The 18185-nt window shown below is 46.7% G+C and overlaps 2 protein-coding genes across 3 annotated transcripts; one reads left to right on the top strand and one right to left on the bottom strand.

Moving 5' to 3' along the window:
• Nucleotides 1-25: 25 nt before the first annotated feature.
• Nucleotides 26-8445, bottom strand: LOC6576974. Its single transcript, XM_002002914.4, has 10 exons — nucleotides 7990-8445; nucleotides 5417-5556; nucleotides 5158-5354; nucleotides 3797-5102; nucleotides 2822-2927; nucleotides 1965-2764; nucleotides 1185-1896; nucleotides 930-1120; nucleotides 389-864; nucleotides 26-323 (listed from the first exon to the last, which is right to left on the bottom strand). The coding sequence occupies exons 2-10, from the start codon at nucleotides 5488-5490 to the stop codon at nucleotides 103-105; spliced, it is 4083 nt and encodes a 1360-aa protein (XP_002002950.1). The 5' UTR covers nucleotides 5491-5556; nucleotides 7990-8445; the 3' UTR covers nucleotides 26-102.
• A 1317-nt stretch (nucleotides 8446-9762) lies between these two features.
• LOC6576973 (protein lev-9) lies at nucleotides 9763-17849 on the top strand. 2 transcript variants are annotated; one of them, XM_002002913.4, is made up of 15 exons: nucleotides 9763-10031; nucleotides 10528-10833; nucleotides 10887-11066; nucleotides 11145-11336; nucleotides 11974-12150; nucleotides 13075-13257; nucleotides 13311-14101; nucleotides 14164-15321; nucleotides 15380-15487; nucleotides 15552-15865; nucleotides 15933-16078; nucleotides 16138-16252; nucleotides 16310-16428; nucleotides 16493-16652; nucleotides 16732-17849. In XM_002002913.4, the coding sequence occupies exons 1-15, from the start codon at nucleotides 9980-9982 to the stop codon at nucleotides 17660-17662; spliced, it is 4932 nt and encodes a 1643-aa protein (XP_002002949.2). In that variant the 5' UTR covers nucleotides 9763-9979; the 3' UTR covers nucleotides 17663-17849. The 2 variants fall into 2 exon arrangements, with proteins under 2 accessions (XP_002002949.2, XP_015020932.1); XM_015165446.3 differs by lacking the exons at nucleotides 13075-13257; nucleotides 13311-14101; nucleotides 14164-15321; ... (5 more) ...; nucleotides 16493-16652; nucleotides 16732-17849 and adding an exon at nucleotides 12242-12576 and having other exon boundaries at nucleotides 9766-10031.
• The last annotated feature ends 336 nt before the right edge of the window (nucleotides 17850-18185 follow it).

Below are 18185 nucleotides of genomic sequence, written 5' to 3'. Positions count from 1 at the left end.
TTTTCTTCTTTTTTTTTTTTTTTTTGTTTTGTTTTCATAAATGTACGTTTAATTTGAATAATGATATCTAAGTTTAATTGATTCAGGCAGCTGTATCAACTTTTAATTACTTAAGTTAAAAACTTTGTGCTGGTTGTCGGGATTGCCATACAAGGTGCCACAGTCATCCTCGAGAGCATTGGCCGAGCTGCCTCCATAGTTCTTCAATGCGAGCGTTAGCAGATCATTGCGATCCACAAGGGCGAGCACAACATATGCACCGTTTGGCAAAATCTCGCAGGTGCTGATCTTCGCTGGTGGCTTAAAGACGGCCAAGGACTTAGCTGTAAGCCAGATGATATGAAATAGCATAAGAATTCATTGAGAGGCTAGATGTGCTTTGACCCACCTGTGTTCAACTCCCACAAGCGTATTGCACTGTCACGTCCCTCCTTGTCGAAGGACAACAGCACTTTACCGAGTGGATCCAGTTTCAAGTACGTGACGGGCGCATTGTGTCCGATGAGCGTGCACTTGCAATTTCCAGTGACCAGATCCCATATCAATATCTTGGCATCCTCCAGGCCAGCGATGACGCAGGCATTCAGCTGAGAGATGGCCAATGATACTGTATTGCAGCTGGGCTTCCACTTCTTGAACAAGGTGCCGCTCTGCAGATCGTAGACCACAATGAAATTTGGCGTTGTCGGTTCGTTTAGCTCCTTGGCCACCACGCACACATAGGATCCCTCGTGGGTAATGGCCGATAATGAAGTGACAAAATCGTGGTGGGGTATGCGCAGATCGTAGAGCAGTTTACGCTGCGATAAATGCCAGACGAGCAGTGGGAATGGCTTTTGCGTCTCATCGCCGCAAACCAAAATTCTACAAAATTCAAGTATTTGAATATGAGTCAAATGCTAAGTCAGAATAATTCTTCGCTTGCTCACCGTCCGTCCCCCGAGACGAGCAACGAGTTCAGGAACCGATCCTCGCCCGCTTTGAAGGTGGTTACACAGTCGCCCGACTCCAGGTTCATCAGATTCACATACATGCGGTTGCGTGAGAGACAAACCAAATGATTCTGATCGTGCAGGCCGAAGTAGGGCATCTTCTGGTTCATGACGCCCTTCAGTGTGACCTGCGAATGGTAAGTAAATTATGATAATTAATAACTATATTATCGAATCAGCAGTAAATCATACCTTAAACTTGCCCTCGTCCAGGTTGATGACCCGAATCTCGCGACGACACAGCACAGCCGCCTCGTAATTGCCCACTGGGCACATGGCTGTCGGCTGCTGAATGCCCTGGAGCTCGCGTATGCGACAACAGTTCTTCACATCCCAGATGCAAATCTCAGCGCGCTCGGTGCACAGCGACGCCACATAGCAGCCCGGCTGCGGCAGATTCATCAGCACATCGTAGCCCCTGACAGCTGGTGTGGCATTCGATTCGTCAACGTTAGCCTCATTGTCCTTGGCATCCAGATCGGCATTGAGTATCTCAAGAAAGGCGAACTCCAACTCATTTGTGTACTCCCACCAGGAGCGTATTTTCTCATCGTCCTTCAGGCTCTCGTCGTCCTTGAAGCGTGTCTTCAGATAGTACTTCATAAGCGTATAGAACTGTTGACCATCGTAGCTCAGCTCGTGGAGGTAGCGCACCAGAAATTGCTTCAAGAAATTTATATGTACATAGCCCGTAGAGCCCTCGCTGCCTGCCAGCCACTCGGCATGCAGAATGTCATGCATCAGATGCGCCGGACCCGTGGCATGCACCTTGTTGGCTATCCACTGCAGGTCCGTAAAGTAGAAACAATTGAAGAGTATGTCGATCTTATGCGGCGCCGGCTTATCCTCGATCACCGCACAGAAATGATGATAAGGCAGTTTTAAGTACTTCTGATAGTTGTAGCTGCAAGTGTGAATCAAGTTAGTTAGGGAGTACTTTGATGTTTTGGTCTCGATTTGAGTTTCTCTTACGTTTTGACACCGGCGCTGCCTTTGAACTCGCTCTCCTGACGATCGAAGTAGTCGCGCAGCGCTTCATGTACCAGCCACTGCTTCTGCGCATACCTCGACAGGACGGCGCGTCCAAAGCTCCTGTCCGCTATTCTAATATTTTTCAGATTTAAAAGCATTGGTCCCATCAGCCAGCAGAACTTGGACCAAATCTTGAAGACGACCTGCGCCTCCAGCTGTGTGATCTTTTGAAAAACGCCCAAGCAGTCGCTCTCCCGTATGCCCCACGGCGACAGTCGCACAATCAGCAGCATCAGCTCCACCTGATCTGCCGCAAACTTCGTCTCCAGCACCTGTAATATCTTGCTGGATATATCCCCGATCTCGCTAATTGGCTGCGCCACATGGCCCAGCCAGGCGAGCCACCACAGCGACTTGGCATGGTAGGGCGTCTTGCCGTGCAGCGACTTCCAATCGTCGGGCAGCTTCAGTGCCCCGTTAGCTGCATAGAAATCGCCGCCGCCGGAGCTGAGTATGTCATGCCATTGGCGCTCGGTGAACTGGCGCAGACGCAGGAAACAGCGCTGTGGAATGCCCAGCTGCGCCAGCGCCGCGAGAATATCGAATGAATCGCTCTCATCCTCCTCGTCCTCCCGCTCGCTGACCGTCAATATCAGCTTGCCGCAGCTGCCCAGCTGCAGTGGCAGCCAATCGAGCGCCGCATCCCGCTGCAGCTCATCCAATCCGTCTATGATGAGCACATAGAAGCGCTGTTGTCTACCCAAAATCGCTTTGATCACGCCTGCGTATGCCTCGAGGGTCTGTGGACGACCTTGAAATGTTAAACTCGACTTTTTACTCATGTTTGTTCGACTTACGTGTGGCACCTGACACTGCTGACCCGTCTCCAGCACCGACATCTGATTGGCTATCGATCCTAACAACGAGGTGATGTCCGAGGAACGCGCGCTCAAATTGGCATATCTAAGAAGAGAATAGATTATAATAATAGATTATGCTTAGGTAAATATTCTTAGGCTAGGAGCCTGCTCAGCTTTACAAAGGAATTACCCAAATTGGTAAGCTAGCTTATTTCATACTCTTTTGAACAGACTGAACCCATAGGAAAAGTGAAGACTTTTTCTAGAGACGTCTAGCCTACAGACATACCATTTAAGATAATATTTTAATCATGGCTAGATAATTTTTCATTTAAAATGTACCCAATATTTATAAGAACTTCCGACAACCGAAGTTAATTACCCAAAATATTAAATATTTTTTGTTTACGAGCTTCAATTACTTTTCCTGCGAGACGAAATCATCTACCCAGCGAGTTCGCTAGACTATATATTAGATTCCGAAGGCTAGGAGTTTTTCCCACATGACAAAACCCATCAACCCTACAATTTTAGATCTAGGAGTATATTAGGCTAGACTAGCCAATTAAAATATACAATATCTACTGAGCTTTTAATTAACTAGACACATCGACTATGTATATGGCTTCAGCTATTGGCTTGGTTCATAATTATTAACTTTTATGGGTTACTTGTTTGATGAAATCGTAGGTACTTAGATATGTAGATAAACAGGCAGGCATCTACCAATCTATATATCGACATTGAAAAGAAGGTTTCTTGATGCAGAGGGATCGGAATGAGCAAATGAATATTCTTAAATTCCAACCCTTTAGGATAAGCCTTAAAATTGGAGCGAAAGAATTTATTTATCTAGGGGGAATCAGCTGATATATTACATCAAATCTCCACTTTCTACATCCACAGCACCTTCGTAAATTTATCCTACTGAGAGTTTGGTAACGCTATTTCGGCTATAAATTTCAAGCTCACCTGAGTACTAGTTGTGCCTCTGGCTTCCATCGATGCACGTTCTCCATGATTTTAGACACGAGCACACTTTTACCGCTCCCCCGGGCGCCCGACACCACCAACGGCTGGGAGGTGCCGTCGCGTATGTAGCGCTTCACATCGTTCATAATGTCGAAGTTGGCCGAGTTTTGGGCTAGCAGCTTGGAGTAGTAGCCGATCAGCTGCAGCTCCTCGAGGAGGACACGATCCACGCCCAGCGTGTTGTAGGGTATACTCTTCTGCAGATGCTCCTCGAAGATGCCCGCCAGCGACTTGTCCAGCAGACTCTCGATGACCGAGGACAGTTCATCGTCTAGGATATTCATGGTGGGTAGCATTCGGATGAGATTCTTTTCGCAGAGCTGATTCTTTAGCTCCGCGTAGATGCGTGTGATGCGACGCAGTACCTCCAGCTCCAGCTGTGTGGCATTCTCTGGGGCGCGCGAGTAATGGGCGCCCGTCTGTATCCATATGCAGCGCTTGGCCAGCTCCTGGCTTATTAGCACCGTGTTGTTGATCTCCTGCTCGACGACGGTGGTCAGATACGAGTCCTTCACATCGTCCGAGAAGAGGCGCAGCAGCACCGCCAGCAGCTCATTCAGCTCGTCGTTCACCTCCGTGGAGTACGGATCGATTTGTTGCGTGTAGAGCCGATGGCACATGGGCTGGTAGGAGTTGTCAATGGTGTACCACTTCTCCAGCAGCAATTTCTCTGCATCGCTGGCGGCGCTCAGCACCGAGGTGAAGTCCTGGCTCTCAATTGTCAGCGGCAGCATGGGTGTGCCCAGCGTGGAGCCAAGGAAGAGCACTGGTATTATGTAGGCGTCGGTCGCATGGCGCGTTATCTCGCACAGGCAATTGGCTGCCTCCTCGTGGCCGCCCTGCGCCTCCAGTGGTGTTTGCGTCCAGCGCTTCACCTCCTGCAGCCTGGAGAAGTCCTTCTTCGCATTGCCATTCGCCTGCTGCTCCAGCGACGTCGTCATCGCTGTCGCCTCCGCCTCCTTGGTCAGCGCCTCGCTGTCGTGCACATCGGCAATGATGAAGTCGAATCCCTTGCTTTGGCACTTGCTCTTAAAATGCTTATACAGACTGTAGATGACGCGCTTGTGCTTCTTGTACTCGGTGCTATTGTCCGCCAGTATGTAGATGACGATCTTCTTGTCCCGCTCGATTTTGCGGCCGGGCGGCGGCTTGCCCTGCAGCATGCTCAGGTTGCCCATGCCCGGACTGCCGCTAGACGCATCGCCAGGCGCCTGCGCCCCCTGCGTTGTATTGTTGCTGTTCAACTCTGCAAAACCAGAACTCATTAAGATCCGATCCCATCCGATGGTTCCACTACTTACCCTTCTCTGTGGCATTGGACTTCGGTAGGGACGTCTGCTGCTGCTGTTGTTGCTGTTGATTGCCATTCGAGTCGTTGGGCTGATTGGTATCCGGCAGCGCCTCCACATCGGCCAACGGTGCTCGCCTTTCATTGTGGTCCTTCGCATCGTTGCTTAACTGTGCGTCCTTTTTATCGGCTTCCTCATAGGGCGGGGAGCTGTAACGATTAGTTCGACACTAAGATTTGAGACTTTCATATAAACTGCGGCCTCAACATACTCATCAGACTGCTCGGAGGCGCTGTCCTTATCCTTCTTCTTCTTCTTTTGCCCGGAACTGCAAACGTTGCCCATGGCTAGAGCTAAAAGCTTTCTGCTTCACTACGAATTCGAATTAACTTAAAATTGACTATTGTTGACCTGAAAGAGAAGGGGAACATAATACGTTAATTATAAATAATATAGACCATAAATATATTTATGAATATAGTACGTTTTTTTATTGTTAGTTGCAAGTTCATTGCAAGTGGCAACACTGCTGCTAAATTTCCATTGCATGTTCGAAAAGCAAATGCTGATTGAATATCTGTTAACAACATGCAGTTAACATTCACTTATTATAAGGTGGCAGTACCGTAGCGAATTTTTTTTTTCATATAGAATTCTCTGATTAACTTATTGTGGCGACTTCCACAGTGAAGTTAAATTGTCAGACTATTAAATTTTTAACATTAGGCTAACATACAGGCGTAAAGATATCATTTTATTATTAATATTAAAATAAAAATGTTTGTAAATTATTATTTAAGTCTTTCAGACATTTTTAATCTCAAAATCCACCATATTGGAACTCTTAACATGAACTTGTCAATATATCATGACGGTAATTGGGTTTCAGTTGACACCCAACTATAACTATTAGCATTCAGTTAACATTCATTTAACATTTAAAATTCTTAATATGTTGAATGAACTTTCCAAGCGCTAGCACTATAGATTGCATTGTGATCGACTGAAATGGAAATGAATAAAAAATCTAAATAAGAGTCTGATAAGATGTTCAGGTATCTAAAAATATCTCTGACAAATGACAGCACTAAAAAAATATTGGCATTCATTTTAATTAAAATCAATTTCTTGTGTATCTTTTGCCAAATTGTCATTGGCCAATGGCAACACTGATGATAATTTGTATAGCTCTAAACATGCATTTAACATGAAAATTGGTTTACCAATGCAAAGGGGCAACACTGGAGTTAAATTATCAATGTGTATTATTACCTTCATGTTATTTGTACCTCAATGCTAAGTGGCAACACTAGGCTCAAATACACATTGTAATTTTATCTACAACTTTATCAAAGTGGCAACACTCCAGTTAAAATTGCTATTCAAATAACCTATTTGTTTGCTATGTACAGCCAGAACAGAGCCAATTCTGTGCAACACTAGGCTTAAATGGCTTAAATACTCATTGTAATTTTGTCAACTACTTTTATCATTCACTTAACACGAACTTGAGTGGCACATCGAAAGCCTGCCCAAAGGATTAGTTGAAAATGTGTCTGAGATAAGATTCACTACTTCTTCTTCTTATATGCATACGTGTGGATACTACAGGATGCCTAAATGCCAGCTTTGTGGGCAAAGTATTTAATTGTGCATAATCAGATGCTACGTAAAGTGTCCTCGTATCGATTTACAGACGGCCTGTAGGGATGTGGCTTTTGAAAATGCCTCGAGGCTTTAATTTTACGCCAGGTACACAAAAAACACTGGACGAGGGGGAGTACAAGCAGGGAAGGAGGCACGCGTTCAATATACAAATTCCATATACACATTTACAAAACAATAACATTGAAATCTATATATTTGTGTAATAGATATCTAATTAGCACTTGATATATTGTTGAATAATCTCGCATTGTTTTTCGTTGTTTTCTCCTTTTCTCATAAATATTTAAACTATTTTGAATCTTTCACTACCACAACAGGTCAATGACAAAAACAAAAAGAGAATTTCCTGTGCAAGGCGCGAGACGCACACTGAGAGAGAGAGAGAGAGAGGAAAACAGAGCGCGGACAGTGCGGGAGCGAGAGAGGAAAAGAGAGCGAAAGCTCAGTGAACGCATGCTCTCTGCTGAACTTTTATAGAGATTTTCTGCGTTCGAATTGGCATTGGCGTTAATCAAGTGGGTCCGCCTGGCTGGCTGGTTGAGTGGGTGGGTGGGTGTTTGGTTGGGTTGACTGTGGTTCGTTGCTCTGCCTCTGTGGTGCGGTGCGGCATGATTTGGTCTGGTCTGGTCTGGTCTCCGTCTCCGTCTGGGTCTGGGTCTGGGTCTGGGTTTTGGTTTTTGTGTACACGCTTGAAAATTATCGGCTGCTGCAGAATCTAATTCTTTTTTTGGTTCAATATTTATTGGATATAAAAAAAATTGTTCAATCGTGTCACATATTTCTCCGATTTCTATTTTATTTAATTTTTTCTTTTCAGTTTGCGCTATAAATAAATTTACTTTATATACACAGCCATAGAAATGTATGTATTTGTGTTTTTTTTTTTTTTTTATTTTTTATATTCGACATTTTGTCGCGCGTTTGTCGCATATTTTTATTTATTTTATTTTTCTCAATAGCAATTAATGTGTTCCAAGCATTCCTTTAATAATAACGATCTCTTCTAAATTTTTTTTGCGCATATGCCACTTACACTGCTCGCATACATGTGTGTGTGTGTGTGTGTATGGGTGAGTGAGAGAGATGGAGCGACAGCGGAGGGAGATGAGTTTGTGTGTGTATGCATCGCTTAGTTGGTTATTTGATTTATTTTAATACACAAATTCTGGCACTTACTTTCCTTTACGCGCTTTTCGCACACTCCCCTCACTGCCCGATGACCGAAGCCCAAAGAAGCCCGAACCCGGACCCGAATCTGAACCCGGACCCGAGAACCCGAAACCCAAAAACCCGAACCCGAACCCAAAAGCGAATCAAATTTAAAACATTTCCACCCACTGCACTTGCACTTGCCGTTATTTGTTTTTGTTTTTCTTTTTTATCACACAGCAGTCGTCTCAATTAATTGCTTAATCAAAACGTTCGCCACACGCTTGCACTAAGACATTTTCGACAGCAACACTAACAACAGCAACTGCAACACAATACAACAACAACAACAAAATAGAATTGAAGATTTTGTTTAATGCTCTGCGACGTTTTTCTTTTTTTTTTTTTGTTCTTCCTATTTTTTATTTTGCTTTCGCTTGTGCGCGCTTTGAATAGTTTTTCCCGTTTTGTGCGTTGTGCTCCGTGCCGTGCGTCGTTCTGCCTGTGAGCGTTGGAAAATTTCTCGACGGCGAAACGTGTGTGGCGAAAGCTTTAAGCGAAAGCTCTCTCTCTCTCGATGGCGCTCTCAAGTTCTTGGCGAGGGCTGCAAATTGGTGTGGAAAAGCGTAGTAGCAGCCAATGCCAAAGGCTAGCAACAGAATTGTAGGGAAATGTGAGCGGGAAATTTAATAGTATTTATTATTTAATCGTAAGTTAAACAAACAATAACTGAATGCGAATGCATTATTTATGCTGCATTTATTGAGTAATGATAAGAGTTGAGCACCATCAGTGCTTAGCCCAGACGCAAACCAATTGAGCATCCTGCATGGACGAATGCTTTGTGTGTGTGCATTCGTGTAGAGTTGTATGGAACTTATTAGCATTTAGCAAAGACACAACCCAATTAGCATATCCTGTGTGCTGCAGCCGATTATCAGTAGAGTTGAGTAGAGTTTTCGAATTTGGAAATGAATCTTTTTAAAGGAATATTTGGCTTGTCTACAAAATCAATCAAATAATTCCGTCTGCACGTGGCGTTCGTGCATTCCTCTAATTATTTCCTTGAAGTATTTCATCTCTCACACACATCACTTTACTGCACTGCACGACTGACCCCACCATGCCTAGGCGACTGAAGAAATGCTGCAGCTGCTGCCCTTTATATAGAGTCGTGAGAGACGAGAGCCGAAGTCGTGCTCAACTTTAAGTGACCAATGGGAACACTCTCCGCTTCTGCAAGAATTGTAGCTTCGGTTTACCCAAATATAAAAGCCAAATGAATACTACTGCTGCATACATATGTATAGGACAACATAAATGATCTCATGTAGTTAGACAGACCGACAGAGAGAAAAGACGGAGGGACAGATATACAGGCTAAATGTGAAGAAAAATTATGAAATATCAGTCACTCGAAGCTTTCAGGGGATCTCGTAGTTGAGCAGTCTGGACTTACTTTTTATTTGTTTTGTAATTTTTTAAAATTTCTTTAGCGCTCATTCTATTAAAGAACTTTAAGCACAGGTATTTCTGCATATATATACATAATACATAAAACGAATGTCGATCTGCGAAAAACTCTCCGATATTTAGCAAAAATTGAAATACGTCAATTCCCAATTGCCTACACATACATACATACATATTACATTTGCTCCCAGAGCGTACGCTTTGTGGAACACATTACAGTTTAGCTCAGACACCAACCATTAACGCATCCTCTGCCTGTCAGATGCGATGCTGCTCTCACCATCTGTCACAAGCTGAGAGCGAAATGCCCGAAATTTCAGCAGCTGAGCTGCATTTCGTGTTGTTTCGCCAAAGTGTGCAGTCTGCAGCTTACAAGGCAGCTTGCGAAATACGCACCAACTAGCAAAAAAAAAAAGATTAAAATCAAGCAAAAAATGATGCAGATGTAAACCAATTGGGGCCGATGTAAATCCAATTGGAATACCAACAGCCACAACGCAAAACCCTCTAAGCAAAATCCCCAGCTGAAAAACAGGCCAGCAAAATGAATCGTCTCCTTCTGCACTGCTTGGTGGCCATGATTCTGGTCTACAAAGGTGATTATGTGATTGATTGATTGAGTGACTGATTGACTGATTGATAACAGCACAGATAAGTATATTTAGTGTGTTACGATTAGAGACCAGACGATTCAATTGGACTGCAGCTGAAAAATGTATATCCTGTGCTGCTGCTGCTGCTGCTGATTATATAAGCGTGGCCACAGTGCGCAGACTCCAGATGCTGCGTGGACAGTGCGACTGACTGACTGACATGTGGAGCAGACGTCAACACATAAATGGGTCAATGTTTTTGAGGGCAAGTCAGGCAACCACAACAACACAGCAGAGACACCCACCCGGCGCCTGCCAATTCCCCACCCCACTCTTCGCCGCTGTTGCTGTTCGTTTCTCCAATACAGACGAAATGGGGAATCAAAACAAAATACGCGAATAATGTGTAGACTTTCGCTGAACCGGAAGTGGAGCAAGTGCTTAACCGGAAATTTAACTCTCTCTCTCTCTCTCTCTCTCGCTCTCTAACCCTCTTTAGTCATCTCGGTGCCCACCAGCCAGACGACCGCATTGAGTGGCCTAGCAACTACTACAGAGATACCCCAGCAGGATGACGACGACGACGATTGGGACGAGGGCGATGATTCGCTGGAGTCCGATGATGATGGACGCGTCTACAAGAATCCACGCAATTCCCCGTCCACGGAGTGTCCGCGCGATGAGGAGCAGGCCACGCTGTTGGGCCAGAAGTGTTTGCGCAAGTGCTCCTCCGACGAGGATTGCAAGAGCAAGAAGAAGAAGTGTCTATGCGACGGCGTTTGCGGCAATTCGTGCATCAAGCCAGGTGAGTGGAGCACTCCAGCTGCTGTTGCCATCGTTAATCATTGTCTTGCCTAGATCGTGAGTGCCCGGAGCTCGCCCAGCCCAGCCTGGGTCAAGTCACCGTCGCCGGCCGTCACTTTGGCGCACGCGCTTCCTATGCCTGTCCCCATGGCTACCATGTGGTGGGTCTCCAGAGCCGCCTCTGCCAGGCCGATGGCAACTGGGCCGGCGCTGAGCCAGCCTGCAAGCAGAACAGTAAGTGGCTGACACTTCCAAACAATATCCAAATTCTCATACCATTAATATCGAAACTAACTCCATTTGCTCCTGCAGTCTACTGCCTGAAGCCTCCCCAGATCGAGCACGCACGCAACTCGGCTCTGCCGGAGCAGGAAACCTTCGACTTGGACTCGACGGTGCAGTACCATTGCTACACGGGCTATGTGACCAACGGATTTCCGCGCGCCAAGTGCCTGGCCATCGATAATCAGGCCAGCTGGTATGGACCGGACATACAGTGCGAACGTGAGTACGACATTCTTATTGGAAGCATGCCTCTGCTGCGAGTGCTCGGGGTTCTTATAGGAAATGTAAAGTTATTGAAATTGATTAAAGAGATAGTCTTGCTGGAAGTTGTCCGTCTATGAAAAAATGGTGGAGAGAGAGAGATAGAGAGTGAAGGAGTAAGAGAGCTATTGAGAGAGAGAGAAAGAAAGTAACTGAGTGACCGAAACAGAGAGAGAGAGAGTTGGGGAGAGTGAGTGATTGTGATAGTCAGTGAGTGAAAGTAGGAGAAAGCGAGTGGAATAGAGTGAGTGAGAGAGAGCGAGTGAAATAGATCAAATGAAAGAGGGAGAAGTTGTGAGAAAGAAAGAGTGAGTGAGAGAAAGCGGGAAAGAAAAAGAGAGGAATATAGAGAGATATGGAGAGAAATAGTGAAAAGGAAAATACCTATTATACTCAGTTTTCAAATTAATAATTGATTTACTTTAATGAATATCATTATAATATTTAATGGGATTTGTTGTATTGAAAGGTCCTTCCTATCCTCCGATATCTATTCTCTAAATATCCGTAATATTCTCAATACAACTGCAAGAGAATGAGGGTCAATAAAGGCTTAATGTCAAGGCTTAATCAAGTTTATCGCAACTGCTTACAGCTCGCTCCTGTGGACAGCCTCCAGATCCGGCGTACGGCTGGCACGCCGGCGAGTGCTACACCTACGGCTGCAAGATCACCTACAACTGCGGCACCGGCTACGAGCTGGTGGGCAAGCACGAGCGCTACTGTCAATCGGATGGCTCCTGGACGCCCAAGGAGCTGCCCACCTGTGTCTGTGAGTATCTTGCGCCTTTGTCCATCTAGTCTAGAGCGATCTTATAACTTTTCATTTTATAATTTACTAATTCCCAACCAACACAACAAAGCGGATAACGCAAATGTTACAACCACCCAAGCAACGTTGTCCTAAAGCAAACCAAATTTGAATTTCTTGTGCAATTGCGCGCGGGATTGCTCCAAAACCAACAAAAACCAAAATACAATTTGCAATTTGTTCCGAGCGCCAAATTTCGAAACTCCTAGCCAAAAAGCAAAACAAAACAAAACAAACCAAAAACAAAAAAACTAAATAAATTGTTAATTATCGTTCTGCATTCAATAATAATAATTGTTCAAAAGTTGTTGTTGGCCTACAAAATGTTAATTGATTAATAAATCTAATAAAAGTTACCACAAATCTTAAGAAAGAACTAAAACAAAACCAAAGTTGTTTCATTTGTCCGGTGGTCGATGCGAGCGCTTTCCTAAGATTTGTGATAGCTTTTATGAACACATCCGATCAACTTTGAAGCCTTATCTTTATCACTCTTTTAACATAGATCACCTGTCGTCGATTGATGCCTTTGTATCTCAAGCCTTATCTTTGACTTGTGACTAAGTGTGATCTCACAGTGGTTACCCCTTATCCCTTATCCTTTAATGACTCTTTACCTCATACACCACCATAAGAGTTTCCCCACTTTCGAAGGAGTTACCCCCAAGATGTGTCTTACCAAAAGTAAAACTTTGTTCAAAGCTTTTCATTCTTGTTGGGATTGAAAGAACTTTTCTTTTCTCATATATTTTTTAATATATATATATATATATATATCACTTGAAGCTTTTTGTAAGCTTGTTCATAGGCATCTCCCCCATCTCTCTCTCCTCCTTTTGCTCTCATAACTTTAAACCTATTTTATCCATTTGCTTATCTTTGCAGTGGTCACATCTGTGGTATGTCCGACGCCCGAGAATCCTAAGAATGGCAAGGCTACGTACACCACCTTAGCGTACAATTCGGTGGTCAGCTACGAATGTCGCTATGGCTACACCTTGGTGGGTGAGAGCTCAAGCCGCTGCGGAGCCAGCGCCAAGTGGAGTGGAGTTGTGCCCACTTGCAAAGGTAGTGAAACAGTTTTTACTCGCCGAATACCTACCTCAATAAATTCGTTGCAGAAATCAATTGTGGACATCCGGGAGTGCTGTACAATGGCTGGATCGAGAACATTGAGGCAGGGACTGGCTTGGGGGCCAGCATCATCTTTCGCTGCCAGCCCGAAATGCTGATCAACGGCCTCGGCTCGAGCGTCTGTCAGATCGATGGCCGTTGGCGCAATGCGCTGCCCGAGTGCTTGGCGCCCTGTGTGGTGCCCACCATATCGCAGGGATTCGTTATACCCATTGAGATAACTACCGATGAGAATGGCACGACAATAGTCACGCCGACTACGACGACAACGCCGTCGCCGACGCAGATTGTGGGCGGAGTGGAGAAGGTCAAGCACGGCACCGCGCTGGAGGTGAGATGCGATGAGAATTATGAGTTTCCCGTTTCATTGCTAAGTCCACCGACCTGTAACAACGGCACCTGGAGCATCATACCACGTTGTGTGCCAGCGCGCTGCAAGAGCATGCCGAAGCCGCCGAAGCACGGCATGGTAATGGCCCCAAAGACGGAGCACGGCATGAAGGCGAGATTCAAGTGCAAGGACGGCTTTAAGCTGGTCAGCCCCGAGGGTAAGGATATCACGGATCCACACGATTATGTGCTAACCTGCTCCTTTGGCAACTGGACGGGAGAGACGCCCAAGTGTGACGAGGTCTTTTGCTCATTTCCGGGCTACATACCCCACGGCAAGGTGCTGCTCGTGGGCAACATGGGCCTCTACGACTATCGTCCGTATGTCAAGAAGATTGTGAACAACAAGCAAATCATGTACGACTGCGACAAGGGCTACGTGCTGGAGGTGAGCTATTGACTTGCCCCGATTATGTTCAGTTAAGCAGTTCCTCATTTGATATCCTTCAGGTGGGTCCGCCAGGCGCTACTTGCGTGGGTGGCAAATGGCGTCCCCTGGACTTGCCGCAGTGTTTGCTCAGCCAGCATCCGCGTCTGCGCTGGAATCGACGTCGGCGCCGTTCACTGCAGCTGCGTCAACTGCGCTCCATCTATTTGCTGCGGCGCCAGCGCCAGCTGCAACGGCAACTGGCAGAGCATCAGGATTTCCTAGGTCTACAATCTGCCGCCGTTCAGCCCGCAGCTGGAGCAACGATGGCTGCACGCGTCAAGCGCAACGCCAATAACAATGAGAGCCCCTCGGACATTGAGTTGGCCTACTCCAAGTACTATCAGAAGATCAAGGAACGCTACCAACGCTATGTGCGCAAAATCCTGGGCCACAATCGACTGTTCCAGCAGACGCACGGCCAGAATGGACGCTGGTATAATCAATACAATAATCCTGAGCTGGACATGATGCGCAGGGCCTCACAGAAGTGGCGTAACGAGGTCGAGGAGGATATCGCTGAGCATCGTGGACGTGGATCACTGCCTCTGCCCGACATTAATCAGAGCTCACGTTACAGCCACTCGCGCAGCTCCAACGAGGCACCAGCTCCGCTCTCGCATGGCTCGGTGGAGCGCAAGCTGCATAGCAACGCCACAAGAACTTTGATCGAACAGCTCAAGTCTCAAATTGTGCGGCGACGGCGCAGGCGCAGCACCAGCATCGGCGCCACGGGCACACCGCCGCCCGAAACCGAGCTGGATACGAGTGACGGGGCTGACGCCAACAAGGCAGCCGGTGGCAAGCGCCTGCGAGGTCCCTGCGAGGAGCTCGACTGGGACTCGTTTGCCAACATAACGGTAGTGCGTCCAGGCAAAGCGCCGGGCAGAAACTCGGTGGGCATAATGCTGCAGCTGGAGTGCAATGCGGGCTTCAAGCTCAACATCAAGGGCGAGAATGCGACTGCGCGTTGCATACGGGGCATCTGGAAGCCGGATGTGCCCAAGTGTATGTCCGCTCCGTGTCTGGTGCCAGCCGTGGAACACGGACAGTACTACAAGGTGGAGCCGCACACCAAACAGCTAAGCGACAAGCCATCCCTGACGCCACTCTCCACCTACGAGGAGATTCAGTCAAATGAATTCATAACCCTGGAATGCGAGGATGGATTCAATATACAGGTGGGCCACTTGACTCTAAGCAAGCAGATCTAAACCTCTCTCTCGCTTTCACTTTCAGGGCTCTGCTCAGCTGCGCTGCGCTCATGGCTCCTGGTCTGTCAACGCCTTCTCCGAGTGCACCTCCTTGCCCTGTACCCTGCCCAACATACCCGGCGTTATCTATGAGGCAAGTTCCAAACATTTCTCCAAAGTTTGCATTTGAGTTGCTGTAACTGGGGGTTTTCCTGCAGGGCGGCTATCGCGCTGGCCTGACCATTGGCCATGGCAGCACAGTCAGCGTGCGCTGTGAGCTGTCCACGAATGCCAATCCCATTGAGATGTCATGTCATAAGGGCGTCCTAACCCCTCCCAGCGTACACTGTGAAACTGGCTTGCGTAAGTCACGCGAGGAACTGGAGCATGCCACGCCCACGCCCACAACGCACAGCAAAATCGAGCACAACGAATTGGACAACGATCATCACGATAACAATACAGACGAGCACGGCGAGGAGCTGAAAATGTGCGGACATCCCAGTTTGACAGACGGCGCCTTGGTCTACAAGTGAGTGATCCTTGCCCCAAGTGAGTGATTCTGCTCACTAAACTTGCCTCTTCTGTTCTCTCTTTAGAAACGCTGATCATGCGGAAATAGAAGGCGCCTACGAGAGTGGCACAGAGATCTTCTTCAATTGCATTCCCAACGCCGCAGGCGATCGGCAAACCTGGCGCATCATCTGCGACAATGGACAGTGGATAGGTCGCTCCTATAACTGCGGTAAGTCTGAGTCGAGCTCTGATGCAGCTTCAATCTGAGATGAGCTTCCTCCCACACAGAGAACGGTACGTGTTTGTTTCGCAACAATGAGGCAAATGTGGTTAGCTTCTACAACGATTTGGAGATAAGGGAGGACATTGTGGAATTTCCGCCAGGCGCTACAATTATATCCAGGTACGTGGCGTCAGCCCAAATCTATCGGACTAATTCCTGCTAAATCCTCTGTCATAGATGTGTGGACATTGGCAAGTTCTCCATGACGGGCAGTCATGAGCGCACCTGCATTCACTCCGAGTGGACAAACACGAAGCCCGTGTGCTCAGGCCTGAATCAGGAGAACGATTATGCGAGTGGGTAGCGCACTTAGATTGCCTTGTATTCTAAAAGATATTCACAAATGATATTCCCCCGCAGTGGAGAAGGCACCCACCATTCTGTTTCGTCACCAGAACGGGCCCATTGCCCAGAGCAACGATGGCAAATTGATTGTGTATCCGGGCACTACGCTGCACATGGAATGTCTCTGGATGCGACGCTTCGGCAATCCCAAATGGAACGTCAGTCACACACACAAGTGGGTAGCAAGCGCTGCGATCATTGTGGAACTGTTCAATCAAACCATCTGTTTCTGCCGCTGATTCATTCATTTCCAGAAACTACACTGAGGGCTGGGTAACCGAGGCAGACGAGGGTAGAGACTCAACGCTGGAATATCGACTAAGCATATTCGATGCTGCTGCCGACGATACCGGCATTTACTCCTGCATGACACCGGCCAGGCACGAGCATGCCGTCGAGGTGGTGGTGAAGGCGATCAATTGTCCAGAGATACCGATTAGGCGTGGCCTGATCGTAAGCACGAACGATACGAAACTGAGCACACGCGTGCTGTTGTCCTGTTCGAATGGCAACTCGTTGATTGGCGCATCGGAGCTGTTTTGCTTGCCCAGTGGCAATTGGAGCGCACTGTTGCCGGTTTGCGAGAGCGTGGAGTGCGGCGATATACCGCTAATGCCGAACAATGTTAGCTCACCGCGCGTCTCTGTGCTGTCGCGTGAGGTGGGCGGGCGAGCGGCATTCTCCTGCTCCACGGGTTACGGATTGCGCGGCCCCACGGAGGCCATCTGTTTGCCTACGGGCGAATGGGCGACACCGTTTCCCACCTGTGTCGAAGTGCAATGCGATAATCCGGGCGCGCCGCAAAACGGTTACGCCCAGGGCTCGGCACCATATCGTGCCGGCGACGTGGTCCAATTCAATTGCAACCCGGAATATATGATGCAAGGTCAGCCAATAATTGCCTGTCAGGATAACGGACGCTGGTCGGGCGGTTTGCCCAAATGTGTGCAGGCCTGTTCGTATCCAGGCACCGCCATCAGCGGTCGCATGTCCTCCGTTAAGTTCTACTATGCCATCGGCGAGAGCATCACCTTCACCTGTGATGCCGGCCTTGAGCTGCGCGGCTCCAAGGTCCTCAAGTGCATGAAGAATGGCAAATGGTCGAGTGCCATACCCACTTGTGTTGCCAACGATGCGCCAGCAGGCGCCGTTGGCACCAATAAACATTTGACAACCATGGGCTAAATCCTCATCCGTGAATTGAGTTTGAAATCAAAAGTGATACTAATACATATGTAACAGTAACAGTAACCAAATGCGAAACACACGCGGATATTCGAATACTGACATTTTCTTGCGATTCAACAATAATTGTAATTGATATTGTCTAACGGCGTCATTTTACTATTAATAAATGTTCGGTCTAAAATCAGATTTAAAAAAAATCAATTCACATCAAATTGGCGCCAAAAAAAAAAAAAAAAAAAAAAAAGGCGATTGCTTTCGATAATTCTTTCTCTCAACCAGTTCATTTGAATAAGTTACCTAGCTGATGGACCATTTTGAGTACAACAGCAACATTACGTTTATCTAACATTAGGTTGCCCACACATTAACATTATCTGCCCGGCTATAAATAACTAACAAACTATAAAAAAAAAAAACTAAGTAACAAATAATATTATGAATGAATTGTAAGTTTATTTATAAATTTAAAATTGTCTTGCAATCAACTTGTTTAATTGTCGAACTTTTTGCAATAATTTTG

Source organism: Drosophila mojavensis, unplaced genomic scaffold (assembly GCF_018153725.1).
Source record: "Drosophila mojavensis isolate 15081-1352.22 unplaced genomic scaffold, ASM1815372v1 contig_36, whole genome shotgun sequence".
NCBI lineage: Eukaryota > Metazoa > Arthropoda > Insecta > Diptera > Drosophilidae > Drosophila > Drosophila mojavensis.
Note: the sequence above shows the minus strand (reverse complement) of the source record. Positions and strands in the feature narration are given on the sequence as shown.

Coding starts and splice junctions, on each gene's coding strand:
- LOC6576974 (XM_002002914.4), bottom strand. CDS start 5,490: ATGGGCAACGTTTGCAGTTCCGGGCAAAAGAAGAAGAAGAAGGATAAG. Junction 2,765..2,821: donor AGCAGTGTCAGGTGCCACAC/GTAAGTCGAACA, acceptor GGTCGTCCACAG/ACCCTCGAGGCATACGCAGG. Junction 865..929: donor CTCGTCTCGGGGGACGGACG/GTGAGCAAGCGA, acceptor TGAATTTTGTAG/AATTTTGGTTTGCGGCGATG.
- LOC6576973 (XM_002002913.4), top strand. CDS start 9,980: ATGAATCGTCTCCTTCTGCACTGCTTGGTGGCCATGATTCTGGTCTAC. Junction 11,337..11,973: donor ACCGGACATACAGTGCGAAC/GTGAGTACGACA, acceptor AACTGCTTACAG/CTCGCTCCTGTGGACAGCCT. Junction 16,653..16,731: donor AACGTCAGTCACACACACAA/GTGGGTAGCAAG, acceptor ATTCATTTCCAG/AAACTACACTGAGGGCTGGG.